A 25,893-nucleotide genomic window follows, 5' to 3' on the forward strand; every position below is an offset into this window, starting at 1 on the left:
CAGTTGTGTTTTTAACCATTTTTTCTAAGTTCTGAAATTAGAGTTCTCGAGATTATTATTATTTTGCTTTTTAATTAATGTATTTATGGATGGGTGGGCAGGCTACTAAGAATTTTGCTAGGTTAGTAACTTGTGTAAATGCATTTGCAATGCTGTAATCATTGATCCACTTTTGCCTCAATCCAAGTATCAGAGCTTGTACATGGGAGAGTGGCTTCCACGTGCAAACCATTTGAATGAAAGAATAGACACCCAGTAACAATTCCTTTTTAAAAAATGCTGTGCAAAGCAGCACAAGGAGGAGGTATCAGCAGGCTTTAGGGAACCCTAGAGTTTGCAGAAGTACAAAAACTATTTAGAAAAAAAGCCTAAAGGGTAGTGGGAGGCAAAACATCCCAAGGAGGAGAACTGAGGACACTCAGCGGGCATGGAACGTTGACCAAGTGTTGGAAGGGAGCAGGGGAGGAAGGAAACCCTAGAGGGAAGGGGGAATAGAATGGAGTATTTTGGAATAGGTCATGGCTGGAAGGTAGGCAACCTGATCAAGAGAAATCTGCACTACGACATTTTGATGCAGGTCCCATTTGTTACCATTTAAGAACATGCTGATTTTCAGTCTGCAAGGAAAATAGCTTAGCTTCCTTGCTATAAGTATGAGCAAAACTAAAGAAAGAATAGCATGCAAAGAGCTAAAGACAACTGTTTTTTCATCAAAGCACCTTATTGTGGAAATGTAGACTTACCTGCTGTAATTTCCTGAAGAAATTAATAAAGACATCACTGTTCGTAATACTTGGATCAACTGACACTGAAAAGCAAAAGCACAAAAATCAGGACTTACTACTTAAGGCAGCAAATATTTTGTCATTTTATGACAAATAGGGAAGCTGACAACATATAGATGTAATTTCACTAATAGGCAAAAAACCTTGCAGTTTAAGAACATGCCTATAGCCCACAGCTATTTCTATCAAACTTTAAAAAGCAGGGAAATTGGGCAGCCATAGTGAATGCACCAGTCTCTCTGAGATATTGTACTGCCCTACACATTTGTCAAAATGCAAACACAATTTGGGTTGGTCTTTCACAGTCCAATCCTCTTCCTGTGTAGCTTGGAAGAATTTGGTAGCGTGCCTCTGAGCATATGGTGAGTGGTGGCAACACCTGCAATCAGGACTACATCTCCAAAAATGGAGAATTACATTTTTGTATGTTTGTTGGTGTTCTTACTTTGCTTCTTTCCTGTGTCACTACTGTTTCTAGAGAGAATCTAACCTAGAAAATTATATTTCTCTCATTGTTCATCCTAGAAATCTGTGTCAAATTTATTTTTATTAATTTCAAAGCCTTTTTATTGGTCATTGTCATGTGATGGTGAAGACAGCATTTTGTGTTTCAAACTGAAGGTTATGCTCTATTTCCCTTTTGGGTGCATTAACAATTGATTCTGAAACTGCACTTTGATGTAAAATCAGACTGATTACAGTATGTTGCTACTTAAACAATGACTCTAGCTGCTGGAAAAAACAAACTTGGCCTGCCCAAGATGGATGTTTTCAGCCTGATATGTTTAAACCACTTCACTTAAGGAAAGGTGGCTATAGTCCATTAAAAACCTAGAGCACGCCTAGGATTTTGCTAGAATATATTTCACCTCCCACTGTTTTATCTTGTGGAAATTGAGACGCTCCTCATGTTCATTGAAAGTCAGTGCCATTATTCCACTATTGTTTTTGCAGTTTTTTAGTGTTGCAAACTGTTGCTATACTTCACATATTCATAGAAATGAAGCAAAAGAAAATGATTTACTACAGGAAACTTCACTAAAATTGCAAAGTAAATTAAACATCTTTAAAGTGACTATCTGAAGTATATCAACTGTTTTAATATTGTTGCTTCCCCCCTGCTAAAACAAGATCAGCATAGCACCTGTCTTGTTTCTGTTCTTTGGGCTGATTGAAGGTGTTGGCACCACTCACCATATGCTCAGAGGCACGTTACCAAATTCTTCCAAGATACACAGGAAGTGGATTGCGCTGTGAAAGACCAACCCAAACTGTGTTTGCATTTTGACAAATTTGTAGGGCAGTACAATATCTCCGAGAAGAGGTCAGGCTTCCTGTTCCCCTGGTGCATTCACTATAGCTGCCCAATTTCCTTGATTTTTAAAGTTTGATAGAAACATCTGTTGGCTATAGGCATATTCTTAAACCACATGGTTTTTTTAACCTATTAATGAATTTCTCTGCTTTTTAATCCGGGAGCTAAGAAATGGGATCCTGTGCAAGTTTGCTGAGAGTGGACTGATCGTTTGCATGCTTATTGAGTTCAGTGGGATTTATTCCCCTGCAATCATCCTTAGGATAGGTGAAACTGACCACAGGGGATGGGAGGAGGAAGAAGGGCAGGAGGAGGGGATGAGGAGGAAGGGCAGAGGGGAGGAGGGGGGTGGGAGCAGGCAGAAGGGGGAGGGGTGGAGGAGAGCAGGTTTGATCATTTGCACGCTTTTGAGTTCAGTGGGATTTACTCATGGTTAGGATAGGTAAAACTGACCATGGGGGGGGGAGGAGGAGGAGAGGGAGGGAGGGAGGGGCAGGGGAGGGGAGGGGAAAGAAGGATGGGAGGAAGAGGGGAGGAAGAAGAAAGGAGGGAGGAAGAGGGGACGAGAGGAAGAAGAAAGGAGGAAGGAAGAGGAGAGGGGAAGGAGGGGAAAGGCAGGTCTGATCATTTGCATGGTTATTGAGTTCAATGGGATTTACTCCCATGCAATCATGGTTAGGATAGGTAAAACTGACCATGGGGGAGGGAGAAGGGGGAAGGAAGAGAAGAGGGAAGGAGGAGGGGAGGGGGGACTGGAAGGGGATGGGGGAGGGAAGGGCAAAGTAAGGGGATAGGAGGGAGGAGGAGGGGAAGGCAGGTTTGATCATTTGCATGCTTTTTGAGTTCAGTGGGATTTACTGCTGTGCAATCATGTTTAGGATATGTGAAACTGACCTGGGGGAGGGGGAGGGAGGGAGAGTAGGGGAAGAGGGAGAGAAGGGGAGGAAGGGGAGGGGTAGAGAGGAAAGGTAGGTGAGGGGGAGGGAAGGAGATTGGGTGGGTGGGCACTGGGCAGAGGGAAAGCCCCTTTCCAAAAGGAAAACATTGTGAACAGTATCATTGCTTTTCAGGGTTTCACATACCTTTTTATTCTGCAGCAGGCACAAGTAGTCTCCCACCCAGATTTAAACCAAAGCTGTCCCTGGTCACATCCACACCAGACCTTTATTTCACTTTAGGAAGTCATGGCTTCCCCCAAAGAATCCTGGCAAGTGTAGTTAGTGAAGGGTGCTGAGTGTTGCTAGGAGACACCCTGTTCCCTACACAGAGCTTCAATCAGAGTGGCTGACTGTTAAACCACTCTGGCCACTGGAGCTCTGTCGGGGGAACAGGAGTCTCATCTCAGCATCCTTCACAAACTACACTTCCCAGGATTCTTTGGGGGAAGCCATGACTGTCTAAAGTGACATTAAGTGGTGTGAGTGTCGCCACCTGATTAGGCAAGCCAAGCAGCTGTGAGTATGGCTTTTAGAACACTGTTGGTTCTTACTGCGCATGCCCAAGCTTGTCATTGACTTCAATGCTAAATTTCTTAAATTAATTCAAAATCAGCAAGGAATTTTTTTAACTTTTAAACTGTAGATGATGAAGGTCAGAATATGGGGCAAGATCAGAAATAGGATTACAGGTACTCTGTGAACATGGCTGATTTTTAATTAATTTCAACAAGTTATGAGAACTCTGGAAAAAAAATCCAACAGGGGTCTGCTTTTCTCTCTGTCTCTTTTTACACTGTGAACTATCAATTCTCTGACTGTTTTGTGTATTGCCATGAAAATTTAGACGGTTGTTAAGCAAGGATTTCTGAGTTCAAGACAATACTTTTGTGAGGTTTTGTTTTGAAATGTGCTTATGGGAAGCATCAGAATGGCATAGGGGCTATTTTCAATTTAACATTGTGGAATGCAAAAAATCCATGCTAGCTATAGTATACAGCCACTCTTGTGGCTGTATACTAAGATTGTTGTTATGTGCCTTCAAGTCGATTATGACTTATGGTGACCCTATGAATCAGCAACCTCCAACAGCATTTGTCATGAACCACCCTGTTCAGATCTTGTACGTTCAGGTCTATGCTTTCCTTTATGGAATCAATCCATCTCTTGTTTGGCCTTCCTCTTTTTCTAATCCCTTCTGTTTTTCCCAGCATTATTTTCTTTTCTAGTGAATCATGTCTTCTCATTATGTCTCCAAAGTATCTCAGAACCTCAGTTCCATCATTTTAGCTTCTAGTGATAGTTCTGGTTTAATATTCTGATACCCAATTTATTTGTCTTTTTCGCAATCCATGGTATGCACAAAGTGCTCCTCCAACACCACGTTTCAAATGAGTGGATTTTTCTCTTATCAGCTTTTTTCACTGTCCAACTTTCACATCCATACATAGAGAACAGAAATACCATGGTCTAAATGATCCTAACTTTGGTGTTCAGTGATACATCTTTGCATTTGAGGACCTTTTCTAGTTTCTTGTAGCTGCCCTTCCCAGTCCTAGCCTCTTCTGATTTGTTGACTATTGTCTCCATTTTGATTAATGATTGTGTTGAGGTATTGATCATCCTTGACAAGTTCGATGTCCTCATTGTCAACTTTAAAGGTACATAAAATTTCTGTTGTCATTATTTTAATCTTTTTGATGTTCAGCTGTAGTCCTGCTTTTGTGCTTTCCTCTTTAACTTTCATCAGCATTCATTTCAAATCATTACTGGTTTATGCTAGTAGTATGGTATCGTCTGCATATCTTAAATAATTGATATTTCTCCCTCCAGTTTTCACACCTCCATCTTGGTCCAATCTCGCTTTCCGTGTATGTTCTGCGTATAGATTAAGCAAAAAGGGTAATAAAATATACCCGTCTCACACCCTTTCCGATGGAGAACCAATCGGTTTCTCCATATTCTGTTCTTACAGTAGCATCTTGTGCAGAGTATAGGTTGCACATCAGGACAATCAGATGCTGTGGCACCCCCATTTCTTTTAAAGCATTCCATAGTTTTCCATGATCTACACAGTCAAAGGCTTTGTTGTAATCTATATAGCAGAGGGTGATTTCCTTCTGAAATTCCTTGGTCCGTTCCATTATCCAATGTATGTTGGTGATATGATCTCAGATCTATGTGAGAAGGTAACTAAGAGAGGAGAAATTAGTTGGAGTCGCAATGCTCGATAAAATTGGCATCGTAGTAAAACATGAGCATTCGTTTCAATTTCTCCCTCCCCACATGGGCACAGTCGGTCCTTATACAGAGTTTTATTATATCGTCCTTCTAAAAGTGCCGAAGGAAGAACATTGAGTCTGATCCAGGTAAAAGCCTTCGGATAATTGGGAATAACTAAATCTGATATATATGACATTGGGATCAAAAAACGTAAATTGCATCTCTGGTTTTTAATTAGGATTTGTTGGTGTTGGACATCTATGTCTCTTATTCGCTGTCTAATATTAGACCGTGCAGCTTCTAGGCCCATTTCGTAGATTGTTTGAATTGAGAAGCCTATTTTTAAAACTTTAGTTTGGATCGCTTCAGCCCAGGTAGATTTATAATTATCAATCAGAATATGGGGGGGTTAAGCCTTCAGGATCAAATATGAGTTTTAGCCAAGTGTTAATCCTATTGAGCCATACTCTTGATTCAATAGATTGGACCCCCAACTCCAATCGTAAAACACAGTTTGGTACACACGAAGGGACGGCCATAATAGATCTTAAAAATATATTTTGTACTGTTTCTAGCTCCTTTAGATTATCACTGGCACTCACTTGGGACCCAAATGTAAGTTGTGGAATTATTTTAGCATTGGAAATTTTCAAAGCAGGAGGAAGGGATTGACCTCCTTTGGTATAGAAAAAGGTTGTCAGGGCTTTCGTTGTTCTTCTTGCGTTTAACGCCGCCAATTTGGTATGCATTCGATGACTTCCTGATGTTTGAAAAATTATTCCCAAATATTTAAAGGAACATACCTGCTCAATTTCTTGGCCTTCTATATACCAATGATGTTTAGTTCTTTTTTTGGTGAAGGCCATTACTTTTGATTTTTGGTGGTTTATTACCAGTAGTTCAGAGGAACAATAAGAGGCTATTTGGGAAAGTAAACGTTTTAAGCCTATTGGGGTCCTTGAAAGTAATACTATGTCATCTGCATAAAGAAGAGCGTTTCTCGGAATACCTGCAAGAATCGGTGAATGTAAAGAGGTGGCGTCAAGTTTTGAGACAACATCATTAATATATATATTAAACAGCAGGGGTGCCAAAATGCAACCCTGCTTAACACCTTTAGAGGTTGGAATTGGGTTTGTTAAATATCCCTTATTATTACATCTTACTTGGAGGGTAGTTTTTTTCTGAAGACCTTGTATCAAAATTAGCAAACATTTATCTATTCCTAAATTATTTAGTTTTGTCCACAATCTAGATCTGTCTACCGAATCAAAGGCGGCTTTTAAATCTATAAATGCAGTATATAGTGCATCGCCTTTGTTACCTGCATACTTAGCAATTAAGTGATGTAATATCAGGGTGTGGCCGATTATTGAGCGACGTAGACGAAAGCCTGCCTGTTCAGGAATTAGAATATCTTTTTGGTCCAACCACATAGTTAGCTTATTGTATAGATGAGCTGCATATAGTTTACTTATGATGTTTAGTAGACTTATTGGCCTGTAATTTGCCGGATTAGACTGTGGACCTTTCTTATAAATTGGAATGATAATTGCTGCACCCCAATCCTCTGGAATCCTCATTGTAGAGTCTATATAGGTAAAAAGGGTCGACAGAATGGGAGCCCACCCTTTTGCATTTGTTCTAAAGACTTCAGATGGTATATTATCGGGGCCAGGTGCTTTATTTGATTTTAATCGAGTAATAAGATCTAAAATTTCCTCGTTAGTTACTGGAGGCCAAGATGGAACATCGTTTATGATAACTTGCCTTTCAATTGCCATATCAGAATTAGACTGGTAAATTTTTGAAAAATAATTCTCCCAGGTAGTTGATGATACCAAGCAATTTGGTTGGGCATATGACTTCGGCCAATGGTGAGCAATTAAACGCCAAAAGATGTTTGAATTTTTCATTTTGGCAGCATCTAAAAGACGCTGCCAAATTTGTAAAGTTTCTAACCCTTTCTTCTTCCTTATTAATCTTTTATATTTTTTTTTAGCTTCACAATATAGTTGAAGATGAACCAAAGATCTACTTGACTTATACGTTTGATAGATGGCCGTTAATTCTTTTCTTGTTTCTCGACATTCCTTGTCAAACCAAGACTTAGATTTATAAAAAACAGCACTTGGTTTAGTTTTAGTGTTTTTTTGGATGGTCGCATAAAGAGCATCCATCAATTTATGAAGATCTTGAAAGTGATCTGTTGGGTGGTTGGGAGATAGAAGTTGGGCTTTAACATGCTGTATTTCTGAGGTGTTCAAAGTAAGTGTAATAGCCTTTTCTAATTTGGGCACCCATCTAATCTTGGCCTGGCGGATGTCAACTTCATCATCCACAAACGTTCGTTGGTTTAAATGGATATGTTCATCTATGCAGTTAAATTCCATGGATAAGGGAGAATGCAAAATTATGAATCGCCCAGAAAGTGACCAATTTCCAACCAGCTGAAATAACTCTTCAGATACAAACATTAGATCTATCGACAATGAGCCTCTAACGGAGCTAATATTGATCCTGGAAGAAAGAAATGCGATGTATATTGAACGCTTTCAGTCTGTGTGCCATCGTTCAGTTTTCCATATTTCTTAACACATTTTATTCAAACTTTGGACAGATTCAGTCTCAGTAGCTTGTAGCAACTCTGCTGGTATGCCATCTATTCCTGGTGATTTGTTTCTTCCAAGTATTTTAAGAGCAGCTTTCACCTCACATTCTAGAATTTCTGGTTCTTCCTCATACAGTTCCTCCATGAATGAATCTGTCATCCTGGCATCTCTTTTATAGAGTTCTTCAGTGTATTGCTTCCATCTTCTTCCATCTCTATCAGTCAGTGTGTTCCTCTGTTGATTATTCAGCATCCCTACTCTTGGTTTAAATTTGCCTTTCATTTCTCTAGTCTTTTGTAACAGGGCTCTTGTTCTACCGTTTTTGTTGTCCACTTCTATTTCTATACCATTACTATTGTAATAGTTCTTTGTCCCTACATACTAGTCGCTGTATTGTTGTATTTAGGGTTCTGTGTTTCTATCTCCTTTTGCTTTTGCTTTCCTTCTCTCTTTAACCATTTTAAGAGTTTCGTCAGTCATCCATTGAGGTCTTTCTTTTTAACTAGAGGTATTGTCTTTTTGCATTCTTCCCTGATAATGTCTCTGACTTCACTCCATAGTTCTTCTGGTTCTCTCTCAACTAAGTTTAGAGCCTCAAACCTGTTCCTTATTTGATCTTTATATTCTTCTGGGATGTTATTTTAATTGTATTTTGGCATTATGATTGTTTTGTTCTTCTTTAGCTTTACTCTGATTTTCGATACGACCAGTTCATGATCTGTACTGAGTCTGCTCCTGGTCTTGTTTTCACAGAAAGTATGGAACTTCTCCATCTTCTGCTACCAATTATATAATCAATTTGATTGCTATACTGACCATTTGGTGATGTCCACATGTACAGTTGTCTTTTTGGTTGCTCAAAAAATGTGTTTGCAAGATACAAATTATTGGCTTCACAGAATTCAGTCTTTCTCCTGCTTCATTTCTGTCTCCTAAGCCCCATTTCTCCACAATTCCTAGTTCTTCTCTGTTCCCTACTTTTGCATTCCAGTCCCCCATGATTATCAGCACATCTTGTTTTGGTGTGTGATCAATTTCTCCCTGTACTTCTGCTTAAAATCTCTCCAATTCCTCTTCTTCTGCGTTTACCGTTGGAGCATAGACTTGGAGGATGGTTATGTTAATAGGTGTCCCATTTAATCTCGTTGACATAACTCGCTCAGACCTTGCATTGTAGCTCCTAATTGCTTTTGCTACATCACTTCTCACTATTAAAGCAACCCTTAATTTCTCATGTCCTGCATAAAATATTTTGTAGTTGCCCGATTGAAAATGTTCCATTCCCATCCATTTTAATTCACTCACGCCAAGTATTGTAATGTTGATACATTCCATTTCTTGTTTGACAATTTCTAACTTTCCCTGGTTCATGCTTCTCACATTCCATGTTCCTATTGTGTGTGTCGTACAACTCCGGACTCTCCTTTCGCATCTGTGCGCATCAGCCTCTGGGCTTCCTTTCAGCTTTGACCCAGCTGCATCATTAGTCACAGCACTACTCGTACTTGTCCTTTGTTCTTCCCCAGTAGCTCAGTGAGTGCCTTCTGACCTGGGGGTCTCATCTTCCAGCACTATCTTGTGTTGCATTTTGGATACTCTGTTCATAGGGTTTGCGTGGTAAGAGGTATTCAGAAGTGGTTTATCATTGCCTTCCTCTGAGTTTGGATGCATCTTAGTCTGGTGTCTCAGCTTTGACCATTCCACCTTGGGTGCCCCTGCTAGGAGCCTAGCCTCTTGGTCTAGACTCCTGACGACATTGCTCTCTGCTTCTTCAACACTCTCAAACCCCCTCACCACGTTAAGGTGTGCATCCTAGAGGGGGATAATTAAGATGGTCCATACATATTCAAAACAAACGTAACAGAAAATAACAAAAGACGTGGATAAATTGCTTTGAATACTTTTACAGCACATTGGAAGATCCAGAAATGATTGTGCAGAATGGCATTCAGGAGAGATGATCACTACATTTTATGAACCACTGATAAAACATACAATGATTTTTGAAAATTATTTCCACATTAAGCATGACAATGTTCTCCTCTCCCTTTCACTCCTAAGTAATTATTCAGGAAATCAGATTTAATTCAGACATTGGGCTATATCCAGTGCAGCACAAGTGCAAGGATGTTCACACAAGGGGAATTCCTTGCTGTTCCTCCTGAAGACAACCTCTTGTTCCCCCCCACACACACCTCTCCTGAGGGTCAGAGCTGCTTCCAGTCAGTTTTGCCTCCCACTAAAGCCCATCACCACACATCCTAGGCTTTTCTTGAGGGCTGTAATGGGGGAGGAGGAGGAAACAGGGAATTCTTCTTTATGCATCAGATATTACCCATACTATATACAGATTTTATAGAAATTTGAATGGCTGTGGCGGTCTTTTGGGAAAGTTGATTTGAGGGCCATTAGTGGCTGGTCAACCAGCCAGATGGGCGACTAATAAATTGAATAATAAATAAATAAATATGAGAACAATATTGCAGAGTCTTATTTACTTGAGTTTGTAAAGAACAAGAAAGACTATAGTAATATAATAAATACTCTAAGGCTCAATCCAAGAGAATGGATGAGACAGCATCCAACAGTCGTAGTCCAATGAAATTATGCAAAAACATAATATTTTCACCGCATGCTTTGAAAAACTATTTGTTAAAAAAAATAAAACAAAATCAATCAAGATGATTCACTGTACCATTCTGTAGATACTGTTCTAGCTGAGCTCTCCTTTCATCAGCCATTGACTTAGTCATTGCAAGGTAGAATTTCGGAGGGAATGAAGGCATGCCTCTCCCAAAGATCCGCCTTAACTGAAAAGACAGGGCAACTGTTGGACTGGTTTACTTGTTAGAGACAAGAATGCTGACAAATAATGGACAGACCCAGGACATTCTAGGAATGTGGTTGGAGCAGAGCAGGACAAATGAACTGAGCACAACTGTTGACAAAAGCACATTTACAAAGCTGTAACAAGCATCAACAATGCAAGTCAATATATGCAATTCCTTAGGAGAATTTTTAAAAAAGTATAGAGGTGTAAAGCAGAGATGTGGAAACAAGTTAGCAGGATGGCTTTCCTAAATTATGAAGTTTCCCTTCCTGGCCAGTTTCCTTTGCCTCCATCACATTTGAGAACAAATATTTTTCCCTTCTTGGAAAGATAGTAATTAACATGCTTAATATTTGATTTCAATCTTTCAGAACTGGATTGTATTAACTAGCATGTTGTACAGCAGAATGGTGATGCCTCACATGGCTCAAATGCAAGAATTATACTGTACACTTCATGTACGCTTCCAGGCACCTTTTTTAAAATGTATATCTGTGTCTTGGAATCTGAATCAGTAATAGTATCTTTCCGATAAGAAAACTTAAACTGGGTTCTAACGCAATCTAAACATCTCAAAGGAGGCCACTGCTTTTCATGCCTGGGGAAGGTATTTCTGTATTGCTGGTTATAAGGTGTTCCCTCTTGTTAAGGGCATCTGAAAAATAAAGAGAAACCTGTTCTTCTCAGTATTACTCAATTCTTATCTCATAGCTGTTTGGAAGTTCACCAACACCACTTGGAATTAAAAGAAGAAACCTTAAACCTTTAATTGGGAATCTGAGTAAACAAGAATCAGTGGAGAGAAATGGGGGGGAAAGAAACTGTCCTTCAACTCTACATGTCATTTTCCCATGCAGTTTTTATTATTTGCTGCAGAATATATACCAGCCACCCTGAAATAAGCCCAAGAGATCTGCCACGGTGCTGTCCACGTTATGTCAATGAAGTCACTTGAGTCAAAAAAGTTGGACATACTGAGTTGTATCCAATATAGGTTCGACTCAGTATACCTTTTGAAGTTAATGGATAATAACTAAAACCCATTAATTTCAATGGGTCTACTCTAAGCAGAACTTAGATACAATTCATCAAGTGTGCTTTTTCCCCCATCCTCATATCCTTTTCAAAGCCACTATATCTCTAAACTCTGGCCACATCAGTCAGTTAAACTAAGATGCTGCCTGGTATGTTTTGCTTTAAATTAACAAAAATGTTAACACTGTCCCATCCTGAGATGCATTTATAAAGTTATTTATATGCCACCTTTTGGGACACAGCCCATCCAAGATGGCTTGCAGTGTTGTAAAAGCTCAATAAATACAATGATCCAAAATAATCAAAATTAACAAGACAGCAGCATTAACAATTATTAAAAGGACAAGTAGAAATGATTACAATGACTAATGAAACAACTGAACTACATTTGCAACACAGCTCAATAGATATTTGTTTGAAAAGTAGTTATTAAAAAGAAATACACAAAGGGCAATGTCCTATACATATCAACACTCTCTCCCTTCTGCAGTAAAGCTCTTCCATGTACCTTTATTTATGTTCCCACCCCCACCATTTCATTAGAACAATTAGTGCTGCATATATGCAGGCATTATTTATTCCTAAAACATATTGACTGTACACTGCCTAATACTTATGGTTCTTGACCTCTGCAATTGGAAAGGTCAAACTGATTATCTTTCTCCAATTCTGAGAATATTCTCAGGGACTGTTCCCCAAGGGCACGAAGGGAGAGGAGAAATGTAATTAAACACTTTTGAGGCACACACACACCAAGTTTCATGTGACAGAAAATTGCTAGTGTGAAGATATATCATCCATTTGTGTACGAATTTAGAAGGATATCAGATACTCCGAATCAAGGGAACATTTACACAGCCATCTATCCAACTTACATATCTGAACCATAAATATTGATGTACCTTCCCAAATTTAGGTGACACCCCCTGACATACACACACTCAATGAATATTATAGAGCAGGGATGGGCAGAAAGTACATTAGGATCTACTGGTTGATTTGCAGTAGACCAGCAATGATTTCAGACTCCCAATTACTTAATAGCAATAATAAAATAAATTCTACCTCCCCATCACTACATGGAAGAACTGTGAGTTCAGCTCAGTTCTGGTACTGAGAACAAATCTCTGTACTCAGCAGTAGCTCAAAAGCACCATGTTCTTTAATTCTAAATGAATGTGTTTTGCACCTGGCTCCAGTTGGTAGTTCTCAGGATCCTAGCAGAACACAAAATAGACCCACAAGGGCAGATCCCTAAAGTCTGCCCTTCCCTGTCAGAGAATACTCCATTGTCCATGCAAACATATCCTCCAAAAGGTTTTCTGGCAGAACATGAAAAAGGAGCAGCGATAACGGAAGGAGAAGAAAGGCAATGAACGGGAACATCTTACCTGTTCATTCCAGTAGTGCAATTGACTGTAACGCACCTTGCAGAAAAGGAAGCCTTCCAGATACACAGAGTACAGCTGAAAATACATGGCATCCCTAAATGAATCCTCTTGGGAGAGTTAAGGGAATTGGTGACTTCCCATTATTTTCCCTGAACAGCTGCCTCATATAGCCCAAATCTTCTCATGATGATCCTGCAAATCCCTCAGACCAGGGCATCGTCCTATATGACCAACAGCACACCCACAATTTCACCCCATACACCCACACCCGCTATATGGCCCCTCCCATAGTCTTTACACACAGTTAATCCCCAGTTCCCATCACACAGCTATTCACCCCTACGCCTTCCCAAGGTGCATATACACCCTCTCTGCCTAGTCTAGGCATGCCAGATACTTCTTACTTTCAAAGACTGATTGCTCCAGGTCATTTGAGTTCCAGATGTCTATTACTTCAGGAAACAGAGTGTGATGCTTACTAGAGAAATGGAAATGGACTGCCTTCAAGTCGATCCTGACTTATGGAGACCCTATGAATAGGGATTTCATGGTAAGCGGCCTCCCTCTGAGGCTAGTCCTCCCCAGCTGGCCAGGGCCTGCTCAGTTTGCCACAGCTGCACAAGCCAGCCCCTTCCTCGTCCGCAACTGCCAGCTGGGGGGCAACTGGGCTCCTTGGGACTATGCAGCTTGCCCACGGCTGCACAGGTGGCAGGGCACATAACCCCTGAGCCACGCCCTGTGGGGGTGATCTTTAGCTGGCCCTTGACACCCAGGAGACACGAGCAGGGATTTGAACTCACAGCCTCTGGACTCCCAGCCAGGCTCTCCTCCCCACTGTGCTATACCAGCTACCTACTAGAGAAATAAAATCACCTTTTCCTCAAAAGTAGTTCATGAGTCTTCATAGTTAACTTGAGAGGGTTCAAAGAAGTGGGCCACAATAGCCATTTATCTCATCTTCTCTCTGACAGTTGTATAGCCTCAGACTGCCCTCCCTCCCTCTCTCTCTGTACACACAGACCTCTCCAAAACACGCCAATCAGCAGGGTCCCTTTTCCACACATTCTACTCTCAAATGCTTCTCCTTTCTTACACTATGGCTGCATATGCACCATACATTTAAAGCACAGGACTTCGCCCAAAACTCCCACTGCAGTTTGTTACGGGTGTCTAGGAACTGTAGCACTATGAGCAGTGAACTGTAGTTGCCATGATTCTTTGGGGAAAGCCAGGTGCTCCAAGAGTGCACTAAATGGTATGGTATGTAGGTACGCTGCTGTAAATACAAATCTGTGCCACCTAGACGCAGGCTCCTTCCAATCTTTGCAACAGCCAAGCCCACAGCCCTCCCCACAGCCGCTAGGCAAGCTCTTCATCTCTGGCAGCCATTCCTTTCCCACAGAACGCACACGCTAACTGTGCATCCCACCCACCCCACTCCACATGGCACACCGTCATTTCCCACCCCATCTCAGCGACGCATAAACTCACCCTTACAAGATTTCCTCCCCCCCGCCCCGTCGAACAACTTCTGCGGATCCGTCCAGCAACTGCCTGCAGCGGGCAGCCAAATCCACACGCCTGCTCTGCCTGCCTCTCTCTGAAGCCGCGCCAGCTGAGCTGCCCGCTCCTCCATTTCCCCCTCTCCGCCCTCCACGCTTGGTCACACAAGCAGTAACGGGGGGGGGGAGGAGAAAGGGTAATGAAACTCTCGTCTTTTAACACGGATTAGGAGCGCACCTCCCGCGCGTTCCGATGGCCGCAGGCGCAGTTCCATGCCACCAACTTGTTTGCCATTGTGGCTTCTGGCGTCTAGACCAGGCGCGCCAGGTCTCCCTCGGCTCACTAGCCGCGCGCGCGCACTCTCCCTCGCAGCCTCCGCGCGCCCCTCGTCTATCAGTCCCACCACACACACCCCGGCTAGGGGCGTCTACCCCACTCCCCCTTTCTTGTTCAGAAAAGCTAGTTCACCACATAGCGGCCGCCAAACTTCTCCAGCAGCTCTTCGGAGAGAGGGATGCTGAAGTGCATCTTCATAATACCGGCGCGAGGAAGGCGGAAAGCCAGCCGCTTGTCAGGGCAAATGGGATAGGGCGGTCGCGGCAGCATTTGTTTTCCCTACGTGATGGAGACGAGGCTGTCTCCTCCCTCGCGAAGGAGGGAAGCGCCCACCGAGGCGAAGCAACAGCAGCAGGTGGGGCCTTAATGGATGTCTGGCTGGCCAGGGGAGCCAGGCTAGATTTCCTCTCCTCGATAATAATCCGAAAGGCGGGAGGAGGAAAAAGGGGCTAGGGACCTCTCATTACTACCACCACACACGCAGAAACATGTGGCACGTAAAATATCACATGGTCTATATTAGGGTGTTGTTTTTTTAAAGTCACCTCCTAGGAGGGGGGAGAGTGGCATGAACAAGTTAGGTCCTCTCATTTTATAAAGCCGCCCCCTAAATGGTTTTTGGAAACCAGGACTTCCTAATGTATTATTTTTATATCCCGGCCTTTCTTCCAAGAAGTTCAAGGTAGCGTAACTAACTAGGGATAAGGGAGGAATTCAATTAGGTTTGCATTTAATGACGAAACTACTTAATTTGCCCTTTCCGAAGCAATGCGCGGACTGAAACGTAGCCACCCTTCGAAATTTACATCTTTTCAATTTTGGCAGTGCAGTTTTTCAGCCAAATAATGTGTACACAAATGGGTATATGTTAGGATAAAGTGTTTATTCGAGTGCATATGTTAGGGAAATAAGGGACATGTAAAAGTCGGAGCAGAAGGGCTGGTTGTTATTATGTGCCTTCAAGTCGATTAGGATTTATGGCGACCCTATGAATCAGCGACCTCCAATAGCATCTGTTATAAACCACCCTGTTCAGATGTTGTAAGTTCAGGTCTATGGCTTCCTTTATGGAATCAATCCATCTCTTGTTTGGTCGTCCTCTTTTTCTAATCCCTTGGTTTTCCCCAGTATTATTGTCTTTTCTAGTGAATCATGTCTTCTCATTATGTGTCCAAAGTATGATAACCTCAGTTTCATCATTTTAGCTTCTAGCGATAGTTCTGGTTTAATTTGTTCTAACACCCAATTATTTGTCTTTTTCGCAGTCCATGGTATGCACAAAGCTCTCCTCCAACACCACATTTCAAATGAGTGGATTTTTCTCTTACCCAGGTCTTTCACTGTCCAACTTTCACATCCATACATAGAGATCGGAAATACCATGGTCTGAATGATCCTGACTTTAGTGTTCAGTGATACATCTTTGCATTTGAGGACCTTTTCTAGTTCTCTCACAGCTGCCCTCCCTAGTCCTAGCCTTCTTCTGATTTCTTGACTATTGTCTCCATTTTGGTCAATGACTGTGCCAAGGTATTGATAGTCCTTGACAAGTTCAGTGTCCTCGTTAACTTTAAAGGTACATAAATCTTCTGTTGTCATTACTTTAGTCTTTTTGACGTTCTGCTGTAGTCCTGCTTTTGTGCTTTCCTCTTTAACTTTCAACGGTAGTCGTTTCAAATCATTACTGGTTTCTGCAAGTATTAGTATGGTAGTAGTATAGCATGGAAGGGCTGGAAGGAGCCCTTTATAAAAGAAATTGATGTAAAAACATTGGGATGTGTCAGACACTTGAGAACAATATTGAAGAACAAAAACCCTTCTGATGTTATATTTTATTAACCCTTTAACAACCAAAATGCCATCCAGAACTGAACAAAACGGGCCGGAATGGCAACTTCCCAGGGAGCCAGATCTACCAACTTCACCAAGTCACACATGACTGGATGGGATTGATGCAATGAGCCACAAAATTTCTACAGAAACCACCTGTTCTGGGCCATAATACGTTTTTCCAGAAAACAGTCTAGAATGACAACTTCCCAGGGAGCCAGACCTACCAAATTCACAAGCTAGTTTTACACTGTCCTGTGAAAGAATGTACACAACTCCATTAGATTATGGGAAATTGCTTTTAAAAAATGTGAGAGAGTTGCACACAAAACTGCATACAGTTGTATATTAGGAGAAATTTGGACTCTAATGATTATGACCTTTCATGAAGACTTTTAATATATCTATCTATCCCTGTTCTACCAGTCCTAATACCCTAATAACAATAATAATAATAGGCATCACCAAATGGTCAATACAGGAATCAAATTGATTATATAATTGGTAGCAGAAGATGGAGAAGTTCCATACTTTCTGCAAAAACAAGACCAGGAGCAGACTCAGTACAGATCATGAACTGATAATATTGAAAATCAGAGTAAAGCTAAAGAAGAGCAACAAAGCAATCGTAATGCCAAAATGTAATTAAAATAACATCCCAGAAGAATATAAAGATCAAATAAGGAACAGATTGGAGGCTTTAAACTTAGTTGACAGAGAACCAGAAGAACTATGGAGTGAAGTCAGAGACATTATCAGAGAAGAATGCAAAAAGACAATACCTCTAGTTAAAAAGAAAGACCTCAATGGATGACTGACGAAACTCTTAAAATGGTTAAAGAGAGAAGGAAAGCAAAAGCAAAAGGAGATAGAAACACGCTAGAACCCTAAATGCAACAATACAATGGGTAGGGACAAAGAAAACTATTACAATAGTTATTGTATCGAAATAGAAGAGAACAAAAAGGGAAGAACAAGAGCCTTATACCAAAAGATTAGAGAAACGAAAGGCAAATTTAATCCAAGAATAGGGATGCTGAATAATCAACAGGGGAACACACTGACTGATGGAGATGAAATAAAAGGAAGATGGAAGCAATACACTGAAGAACTCTATAGAAGAGATGCAAGGATGACAGATTCATTCATGGAGGAACTGTATGAGGAAGAACCAGAAATTCTAGAATGTGAGGTGAAAGCTGCTCTTAAAATACTTGGAAGAAACAAATCACCAAGAATAGATGGCATACCAATAGAGTTGCTACAAGCTACTGAGACTGAGTCTGTCCAAATTTTGACAAAAAATTGTCAACAGCTATGGAAAACTAAACAATGGCCCACAGACTGAAAGCATTCAATATACATCCCAATTCCAAAGAAAGGGGATCCCAGGGAATACAGTAATTATCAAACTATTGCCTTGATATCCCATACAAGAAAGGTAATCCTCAAGATTCTACAACAAAGGCTCTTACCATATATGGAGCGAGAAAAATGTCAGATGTCCAAGCTGGATTTAGAAAGGAACGAGGTACCAGAGATCATATCACCAACATACTGTGGCACGCCTCCCCCAATCTCCGAGCGGTGAGATTTTGGGGGTCCCTGTGCCCCTCTAGGGTTTGATTTCCTTTGGGAAGAAGATCAGCGGACACTGCGGTGTCTTTATGAAATATGATTTATTTATTTACACACATTCCAACCTGAGCTCAAGAATGGAGAGGTTCAATACATCAGCAGTCTAATAGCCAGCTTTTCCATCTGGGTGCAGGGGCGTCCTATAGCCATGATTCAGCAAGCCAGCCTCTCTGCCTGCCTGCAGCCACAGCATAATCTCTAGACACTCTCCAAAACTACCAGTATAAAACTCTCCTAGGCTCCAGGAGGGGGGGAATGCTCTCCTGAAGAGTTTCAATAACAAAAGGATCTTCCTGACCCATTTCACCAGTTGCCGGGGCAACTAAATAGGGCCATTAACTACCTGGCCACTCCATTTGATTAACAAAGGAGATTCATCTGGCTAGCAGAGCTAGCCCCCAGGGCATAGGATTCCAAATCAGAGGCTGGAAAGGTGACCCATAGAAATCATCCATTCCATGCTCATAACAATACGTTGGATAATGGAACGGACCAAGGAATTTCAGAAGGAAATCACCCTGTGCTTTATAGATTACAACGAAGCCCTTGACTGTGTAGATCATGGAAAACTATGGAATGCTGTAAAAGAAAGGGGGGTGCCACAGCATCTGATTGTACTGATGTGCAACCTATACTCTGGACAAGAGGCTACTGTAAGGACAGAATATGGAGAAACCGATTGGTTCTTCATCAGAAAGGGTGTGAGACAGGGGTGTTTTACCCTTTTTGTCTAATCTATATGCAGAACATATCATATGGAAAGTGGGATTAGACCAAGATGAAGGAGGTGTGAAAACTGGAGGGAGAAATATCAATAATTTAAGATATACAGACAATACCATACTATAGCAGAAAGCAGTAAAGATTTGAAACAAACGCTGATGAAAGTTAAAGAGGAAAGCACAAAAGCAGGACTATAGCTGAATGCCAAGAAAATTAAAGTATTGACAACAGAAGAGTTATGTAACTTTAAAGTTAACAACGAGGACATTGAACTTTTAGTTCTACCAGTACTTAATAATCTAACCTTGAGTGGGGAACCTGTAGCCTTCCATTTACTTTGGAATCCATCCCTGTCTGTTTCACCCCCAAAGATCAGATCCCTCTTTCCTCACAATCCACAGCCACCCACTGCAAAAACAGACCTTTTACTCTGAGCCGTTGCCCCAAGGTTTTCCATTTGCTTTCTTCTGAATTTTGCCTAAAATTTGCCCAAACTCTCACTGCCAAACTTCCCTTATTCCTCTGACAACCTCTCTTTATCTTTCTAAAAACAAACAGCTCTAGTCAGCAGCACCCATTTCCCCCTTCTGGTACCACCTTCACCCATTCAGCCAACATCCTTCCCCCTTCCACCATCCATGGTGGATGAAGTGACTCAGGCAGTCCGTAGAGACCAGTAAAATTATCACATCCTAACCCTATGTGTTCTCAGGGATGCTTTTAAGAATAACTCTTGAATTGGTTTTAAACACTTCTAAACTCAGCCTAGCATTAGTGTGTTGTTTATAGATTTTGTTTTAATAGTTTTGGTAAATGAGCTAATTCCCTTTTTGATATACAGTAGGGCCCCACTCATACAGCAGGTTACGTTCCGGACCCCTGCTGTAAAGCAAAAACCGCTGTAAAGCGGAACCCATTGACTAACATTGACCAAAATGGCACCCAACGGCAAAAAAACACCATAAAAGCGGAACAAGTGCTGTAAGAGCGGGGCCTTTCTGCAATTGCCAACCACTGGCATTAGCAGAACACTGTAAAGTGAAGCGCTGTAAAGCAGGGACCTACTGTAATAAATTTACTTTACCTCTGTGTATGTCTTAACTCCTAGGGTGCCAGATACAGGAGTGTGCCACTTATCAGTGTCAAAAGAACCTAAAACTGAGAGTCAGGACTGCATGTGAAAATTGCAGGCTGGCATGCAAACACCACACCTCATAGCATAACAAATTATATCAGGGTTGCTCCAGTCAGAGCTAAGTCTTTGTGGGATCACTTGCACTGTTTCATTGCTGCTTGGGACCGGTCATATTACCGTTGAGGAGAGTGAGCTGGCTGGTTTTGGATTACAGGAAAGTGCTGCAAAATTGTTATTTAATTTCTTGTTGTTGTATTTTTACTGCCATGAAAGGGAAGACGCGCTTGTGGGATTTTATTTATTTATTTATTACATTTATATACTGCCCCATAGCCGAAGCTCTCTGGGTGGTTATGTTTCAGCTGTCAAAATAACTCCAGTACTTTGCACCTTGACACGGAGGCAAAATTTCCCTCAGGCAGCAAAGTATCTTGGGTTAGCCCTGGCTTCTGAGGAGCCAGTAAGGAGCTGGATGGACTAATAATGTTCTATCTCAGTATGAGGCATCTCCTTACATTCCTGTGGCTCATCTAGAGATAGCAAGGTCAAAACCTTTTGTTCCTGTGTCTTAAAAGCTGCATGATGGAAATCCAGCAAGGAAAAAAAGAGAGAGAGGGCATCTCTAAGGTACACAGGGAAATGGTTATTAGGCCCAACATATTTTGACAAATGTCTTCTTCAGGGGAAGCACAAGACACGATTGTAGACAGAGGAACACTAGCATGCTTTCTGCAAACTATTTTCAACTGGGTGTTGTTACTGATTTTTCTTGAGTCTACCATTTTGTTTCATGCCCCTGAAGACTTTTGCCGAAACGCTTTGGGGTCTAATAAGCCATTTCCTTGTGTACATTTTGTTTATTTGTTTCTGAATTTCTCCATTTCTTCTTTGGAATTTCATCAAGGTCAGCTGTTGTCCTGAACATCCACAGTGGCTCATGCAGTCTGTGTAGACCTGTAAACCGGGTAAGTGTTGTTCTCTAGGAAGGTATAGTTAACCCTGTCAGTGGTCCCTCCCCCTTGTCTCTTGAACTTTTGGGGTCACCAGATGCTGTATGGGGCAAGACTGCTGCACCTGTAATATCTGGATAGAATAGGGAACTTTACCAGGTATTGCAGGGTGTGAGAATCTGTATCTGCTCAAATTCTCACCCCCACTCCCAGCTGTAACATTTTAAAGCCCTCATGAGGACATTAAATCAATTGTTTAAATAAAAATGAACGATAAAAAGTTCATCGGTCACTCCCAAGCCTTAATTTCTTAATGTTTCCTTGTATAAGCCTAGCTTGACCTCAGTGAAAGGCAATCTAAAATATGGAAGTATGTAAATGACTTAGGCATGCAAATATTAAACAGGTTTTCTCCCACTTATATAGAACAGGCTGGACATGATGCTTCAGCAATCAGGGAAGAAAGGAAAAGAAAAACATCTTTAACAGTTTATTTTCTGAGGCAAAGGATATTATTTACATCAAACCTAGCAGTTCTGAATGCCATTTAGGGGAAAGTGCTGTGTGAAGATGTACATGGGTGTACTTGTAAGCACATGGATGGCCAAGAGGATGCTTGGCGCTTATGCATGTTTACTGAGAAGACTATATTAAAAGAGACTTGCATCTATGTAAGCTCTTCTGTTTAACTCCCGGCTGACAATACTTCCACCTATTTCATGTCTGTGTAAGGCTACTGTTAAGGGCCAGTAAAACACATCCATACACACACCCCAAACTGCAGTATGTGCTCTAGATAACACATTCATCACATTGGGCAACTGTAACATAGATTGTGATTGCAGGAGTGGCATCTCTAAGACTTTGTAAATGTTTGTGATGAAGATGTCAGAACTCTTCCCACTTGTTTAACCACATTCCATTACTTGCCCAAACAGGTTGTGTGCCATTTAGTGATTTTTTAATATACATTTTTAAAAGGTTGTTGGAGATTGTTCACTCCCTGTTTGCCCATGTCTTGGTTTCTAGCTTGGCTTCTGTTTTACGGAAGATGGTGTGCTTTGGAACACCAGAATCCATTCAGACAGAGATTTTGCACTTGTTGTTTTGTTCTCATCTTTTAAGAATTTTCAAATTCCCCACGTCTAAAATGCTATATTGCTTTGTGAATTCTGAACACTATTCAATCTGGTAGCATCAGAATCTGTTCTGAGATTATTATTCTTTACTTAGTTAATTCCTCTCTGCTTAATTACAGGAAATGCAGAATGCAACACTGGGTGTACAACTCAATATCAAAAGCAGAAAGTGACAAGCATCCAAAAAGCCAAGAATAAAAAAGGGGAAACGCCAAGATGCTGGAAAATGTGGTGTTTATTTTCAAAAAAAGCCCAAAGGTTTTGGTCACTATGTTGTCTGGCCTTCTTCAGGGGATGGTCTGCAGTATTGTTTTCTAGCAAAATTGCTTGAAATGATAGACGACCACAAAAAAGAATTCTCATAAAATAAATACCAAATTTTCCAGCATCTTGGGGTTTCCTCTTTTTTATTCTTGTACAACTCAGTATATGAAGAGGCTCAGGTTCGCTTATTAAGAGAAACAAAGCTTCTAGCTCTTGTGACTGTGCAGATATGCTTCCAAATTTATGGGCATTGCCTGGTGAAACCTCCATGATTAGAGAAGAGGCTCAGCAGGATTTCCAACTGGCAGGAACCCACTAGATCACATAGCTCTGCTATGTCTATAACTGAAGCAACACAGTATTGTTTTTAATGGTGTTTTATGTTTCATCATTGTACACACCACCCTGACATTTTATATGGCAGTGGATAGTAAAAAATAAAAACACATTTAAAAAAACAGAACAAATGATGAAAATAAAGAAATACATGGAAAATATGCACAGGTTTCTGAATTTAGGTTTTCTTGGTGCAGACTTTCAGACAGGGATTGCTGTTGGTTTTTGCAGCAGTGGACTGACCTGGGAGACCAGGATTTGAAACCCCGCACAGCCATGAAGCTCCCTGGGTGACCTTGGGCCAGTCACTGCCTCTCAGCCTCACAGGAAGGCAATGGTAAACCCCCTCTGAATACCACTTGCCATGAAAACCCTATTCATAGGGTCGCCATAAATCGGAATAGACTTGAAGGCAGTCCATTTCCATTTTCACACCTGTATAACCATTAGAGTGCATCATTCTCTAATTACAATGACATCCTTCAGACTGGTGGAGCTCCCTATTTCTGAACAAGGGTTCTTAAATTATCTTTGTTCAGCTAGTTTGAGTTGGCTACATTTCCCCATAATCTTAGCACCTGAAAGAAATGCAAAGTCGGTTGTAAAATGAGACAGGCAAACACTTGTGCATTTTCAATGCAGCTTCAGATCATCTGGAACAATTTTACCATTTGTGGTGAGTGGTCAAGGAGGTAGGAAACAGAAGTGCCTTTGAGCAAAGCAAGATTTTTCCCCACAGATAAACACAATTAATCCAGAATATCTGGGATTAGCGAGATGAGCCTCCAAGCTAAGCACGTGCAATTTTAAAGTATAATTTAGCTCCAGCACCTCTCAAAAGTTCTACACTGCATTCAACCGAATGAACAGCTAGAATAAAATCAGCAAATTAGTGTAAGCCCACATACTAGTCAGTGAGACTGCATCCAGTTAGTATTTTCTGCTCTACTACAGCAAGGGTAATGTGAGCCTTAGAACATTTATTTGTGGAATTATCCCACTCTCCAGCGAAAAAGGGTCCCCTGAAGGGGGTGGTCCCTGTCTCCCAACTTACCATCTAAGAGGACAAAACACAAAAAGGGAAATGGATTGGTAGGAAGGAGGAATCAAACTCAGACACAAGTGTTTACTTAGAAATGCACACTGGTAAATTGGAAGATAGAAGAGAACCGCTGACTAAGCAGGTTGGTAGCCAGAAAATAAAACGCTGAGCGCAAGCAGCAATGAGAAGAGCTGCAGCAGATTTTTCACAACCTTATGTAAAAATCAAGTTCATAGACAAGGAGAAAATCCTTATTTAAGGTGTCTCAATTGGAAACTGTGAATATGAGAAGACCACCACCAGGACTCCAACATTTGTTAAAGTTGTTAGGGTTATTGGTGTAACAGAAAATAGTAAAAATACTTTTAAAAAATTACACTGTTGGGCCCCCGTACATCAATATCACTCTGTTTGTAAAGTGGGTGACCTGCCTTGCCACACTGTGGATACCAAAATAGAGGAAAAGGCAGGATAGATCATAAAAGTCCCCCAAACTGTAGGAGGAACCCCTGAGATAGACAGGAAAACACACACACACACAAAGAGAGAGAGAGAGAGAGCAAGAGAGAGAGCGGACTCTCATGCTGGCAGAAAATGTTTGCAGATGGCAGGCATAAGGTTGCATGTTCTCTCACTTCCTGGGTTAGGAATTACTAAAGGGGAGGGGGTTGTGCATGCCCTTGGGTAGACTTCTCAAGCCAATTCCTCCCTTATGCAAAGGATTATTTAAAATGGGAAAGGCAATACAACCTCTTGAAGCTTGAAGGACTTCAGCATAATCAGAAGCCTCTGCAAATGCACAGCAAGTGAGGATACATCTGAGCATACATTCATTAAAAGCAATGCACATTGCCAATAAACAGCATCCACACTGAGGCGTGCATCAGAAGGCATATGTGATTTAGGCCTAGATTTCTTGATCTAGCAAGTGACATATCCAGGTAGGCTACTCATACACAGGTATCTCCTTAGCTGAAATAGGGATGGAAATAACTGTAGAGAGGAAAGGTGGAAATAAAATATGAGTAGTGCATCCCCCAACAGGAAGCGCACTTGTAGCCAAGAGCTGTTCTTTAAAAGATTCCTCTGTGGCAGCTAAGAGAACTGAGCAAGAAGGCAGAAACCACACACCTTGATGTATGTGCCTAGAGAGAGGCGAGTGCCTGCCAAAACCAGGGCTTGGAAGATTACTTTTAAAAAGTAATAAATTACAGTTACAATTACTTGGCCCCAAAAAGTAGTAATTACCGTTACAATTGCTCTGAAAGTAACATTACTTTACTTTTTCTCAAAAGTAATCACTACAATTACATTTCAGTTACTTTTTTAAAAAAACTCCTACAAGGTGCTGGCCTTGGCTGCTGCACATCTAAGAAGCCTAAAACAATATTAAAAATAAACACACACACACAGGGGGTAGTAGAATAAAAAAATTTATCCATAAGATTAACATAACGGCATAACAGAATCTCACATCCCCCCAAGCAATGAAGATACCCCAACTCTTTAAATCAAATTTTACACTTGAAATGCTTTTATAATATGTTTCTGTTATGTCTCAAAAGAACAAGATGCTCAAAGAGCATGTCAGACAAGGAATGTCTTTTTACAGTCATTACGTTACCACCAGTACTGAACAGGCGTTCTACTGCGGCGCTTGAAGGCATGCCTGTGTTGTGCTGCAAAAAACACCGCAGCACACGTGGAAAGCCATGGAGTGATGACACTTCCCTGCTGGGAGACCTCAGGTACCTCACCAGTTCCTCCTCAGCAGTGTCCACTGCTGACTTCTTGCCTGGGGCAGAAAGTTAAAGAAGTCATCTGCTAAGTCATCTCCTTCCTGGTCTTTATCTGAAGACTGATCACTGTCC

General features: G+C 41.2%; 1 protein-coding gene and 1 long non-coding RNA gene across 8 annotated transcripts in view; one reads left to right on the forward strand and one right to left on the reverse strand.

The window, feature by feature from the left end:
- The window catches only part of SNX31 (sorting nexin 31), a 39,787-nt gene extending 24,342 nt beyond the window's left edge, over nucleotides 1-15,445 (reverse strand). Inside the window, exons 1-4 of one of the 6 annotated variants that reach the window (XR_009759788.1) lie at nucleotides 15,098-15,445; nucleotides 13,127-13,201; nucleotides 10,566-10,680; nucleotides 744-808 (exon numbers count right to left, since the gene is read on the reverse strand). Coding sequence is in view for 4 of the 6 variants with exons in the window: in XM_061604441.1 (XP_061460425.1) it covers nucleotides 744-808; nucleotides 10,566-10,680; nucleotides 13,127-13,201; nucleotides 15,098-15,235 (393 nt within the window). In the remaining 2 variants the exon portion in view is untranslated. Of the gene's footprint in view, nucleotides 1-743; nucleotides 809-10,565; nucleotides 10,681-13,126; nucleotides 13,202-14,617; nucleotides 14,842-14,866; nucleotides 15,044-15,097 lie in introns of those variants that run through there. The other 5 variants (XR_009759787.1, XM_061604441.1, XM_061604432.1 and 2 more) reach the window with 5 other exon arrangements.
- LOC133373974 (uncharacterized) lies at nucleotides 14,869-23,127 on the forward strand. Of its 2 annotated transcripts, none has more exons than XR_009759789.1 (3): nucleotides 14,869-15,320; nucleotides 21,196-21,256; nucleotides 22,500-23,127. It is a non-coding gene; the product is annotated as an uncharacterized LOC133373974 (long non-coding RNA). The 2 variants fall into 2 exon arrangements; XR_009759791.1 differs by lacking the exon at nucleotides 14,869-15,320 and adding an exon at nucleotides 15,462-15,647.
- The last annotated feature ends 2,766 nt before the right edge of the window (nucleotides 23,128-25,893 follow it).

Source organism: Rhineura floridana, chromosome 1 (assembly GCF_030035675.1).
Source record: "Rhineura floridana isolate rRhiFlo1 chromosome 1, rRhiFlo1.hap2, whole genome shotgun sequence".
NCBI lineage: Eukaryota > Metazoa > Chordata > Lepidosauria > Squamata > Rhineuridae > Rhineura > Rhineura floridana.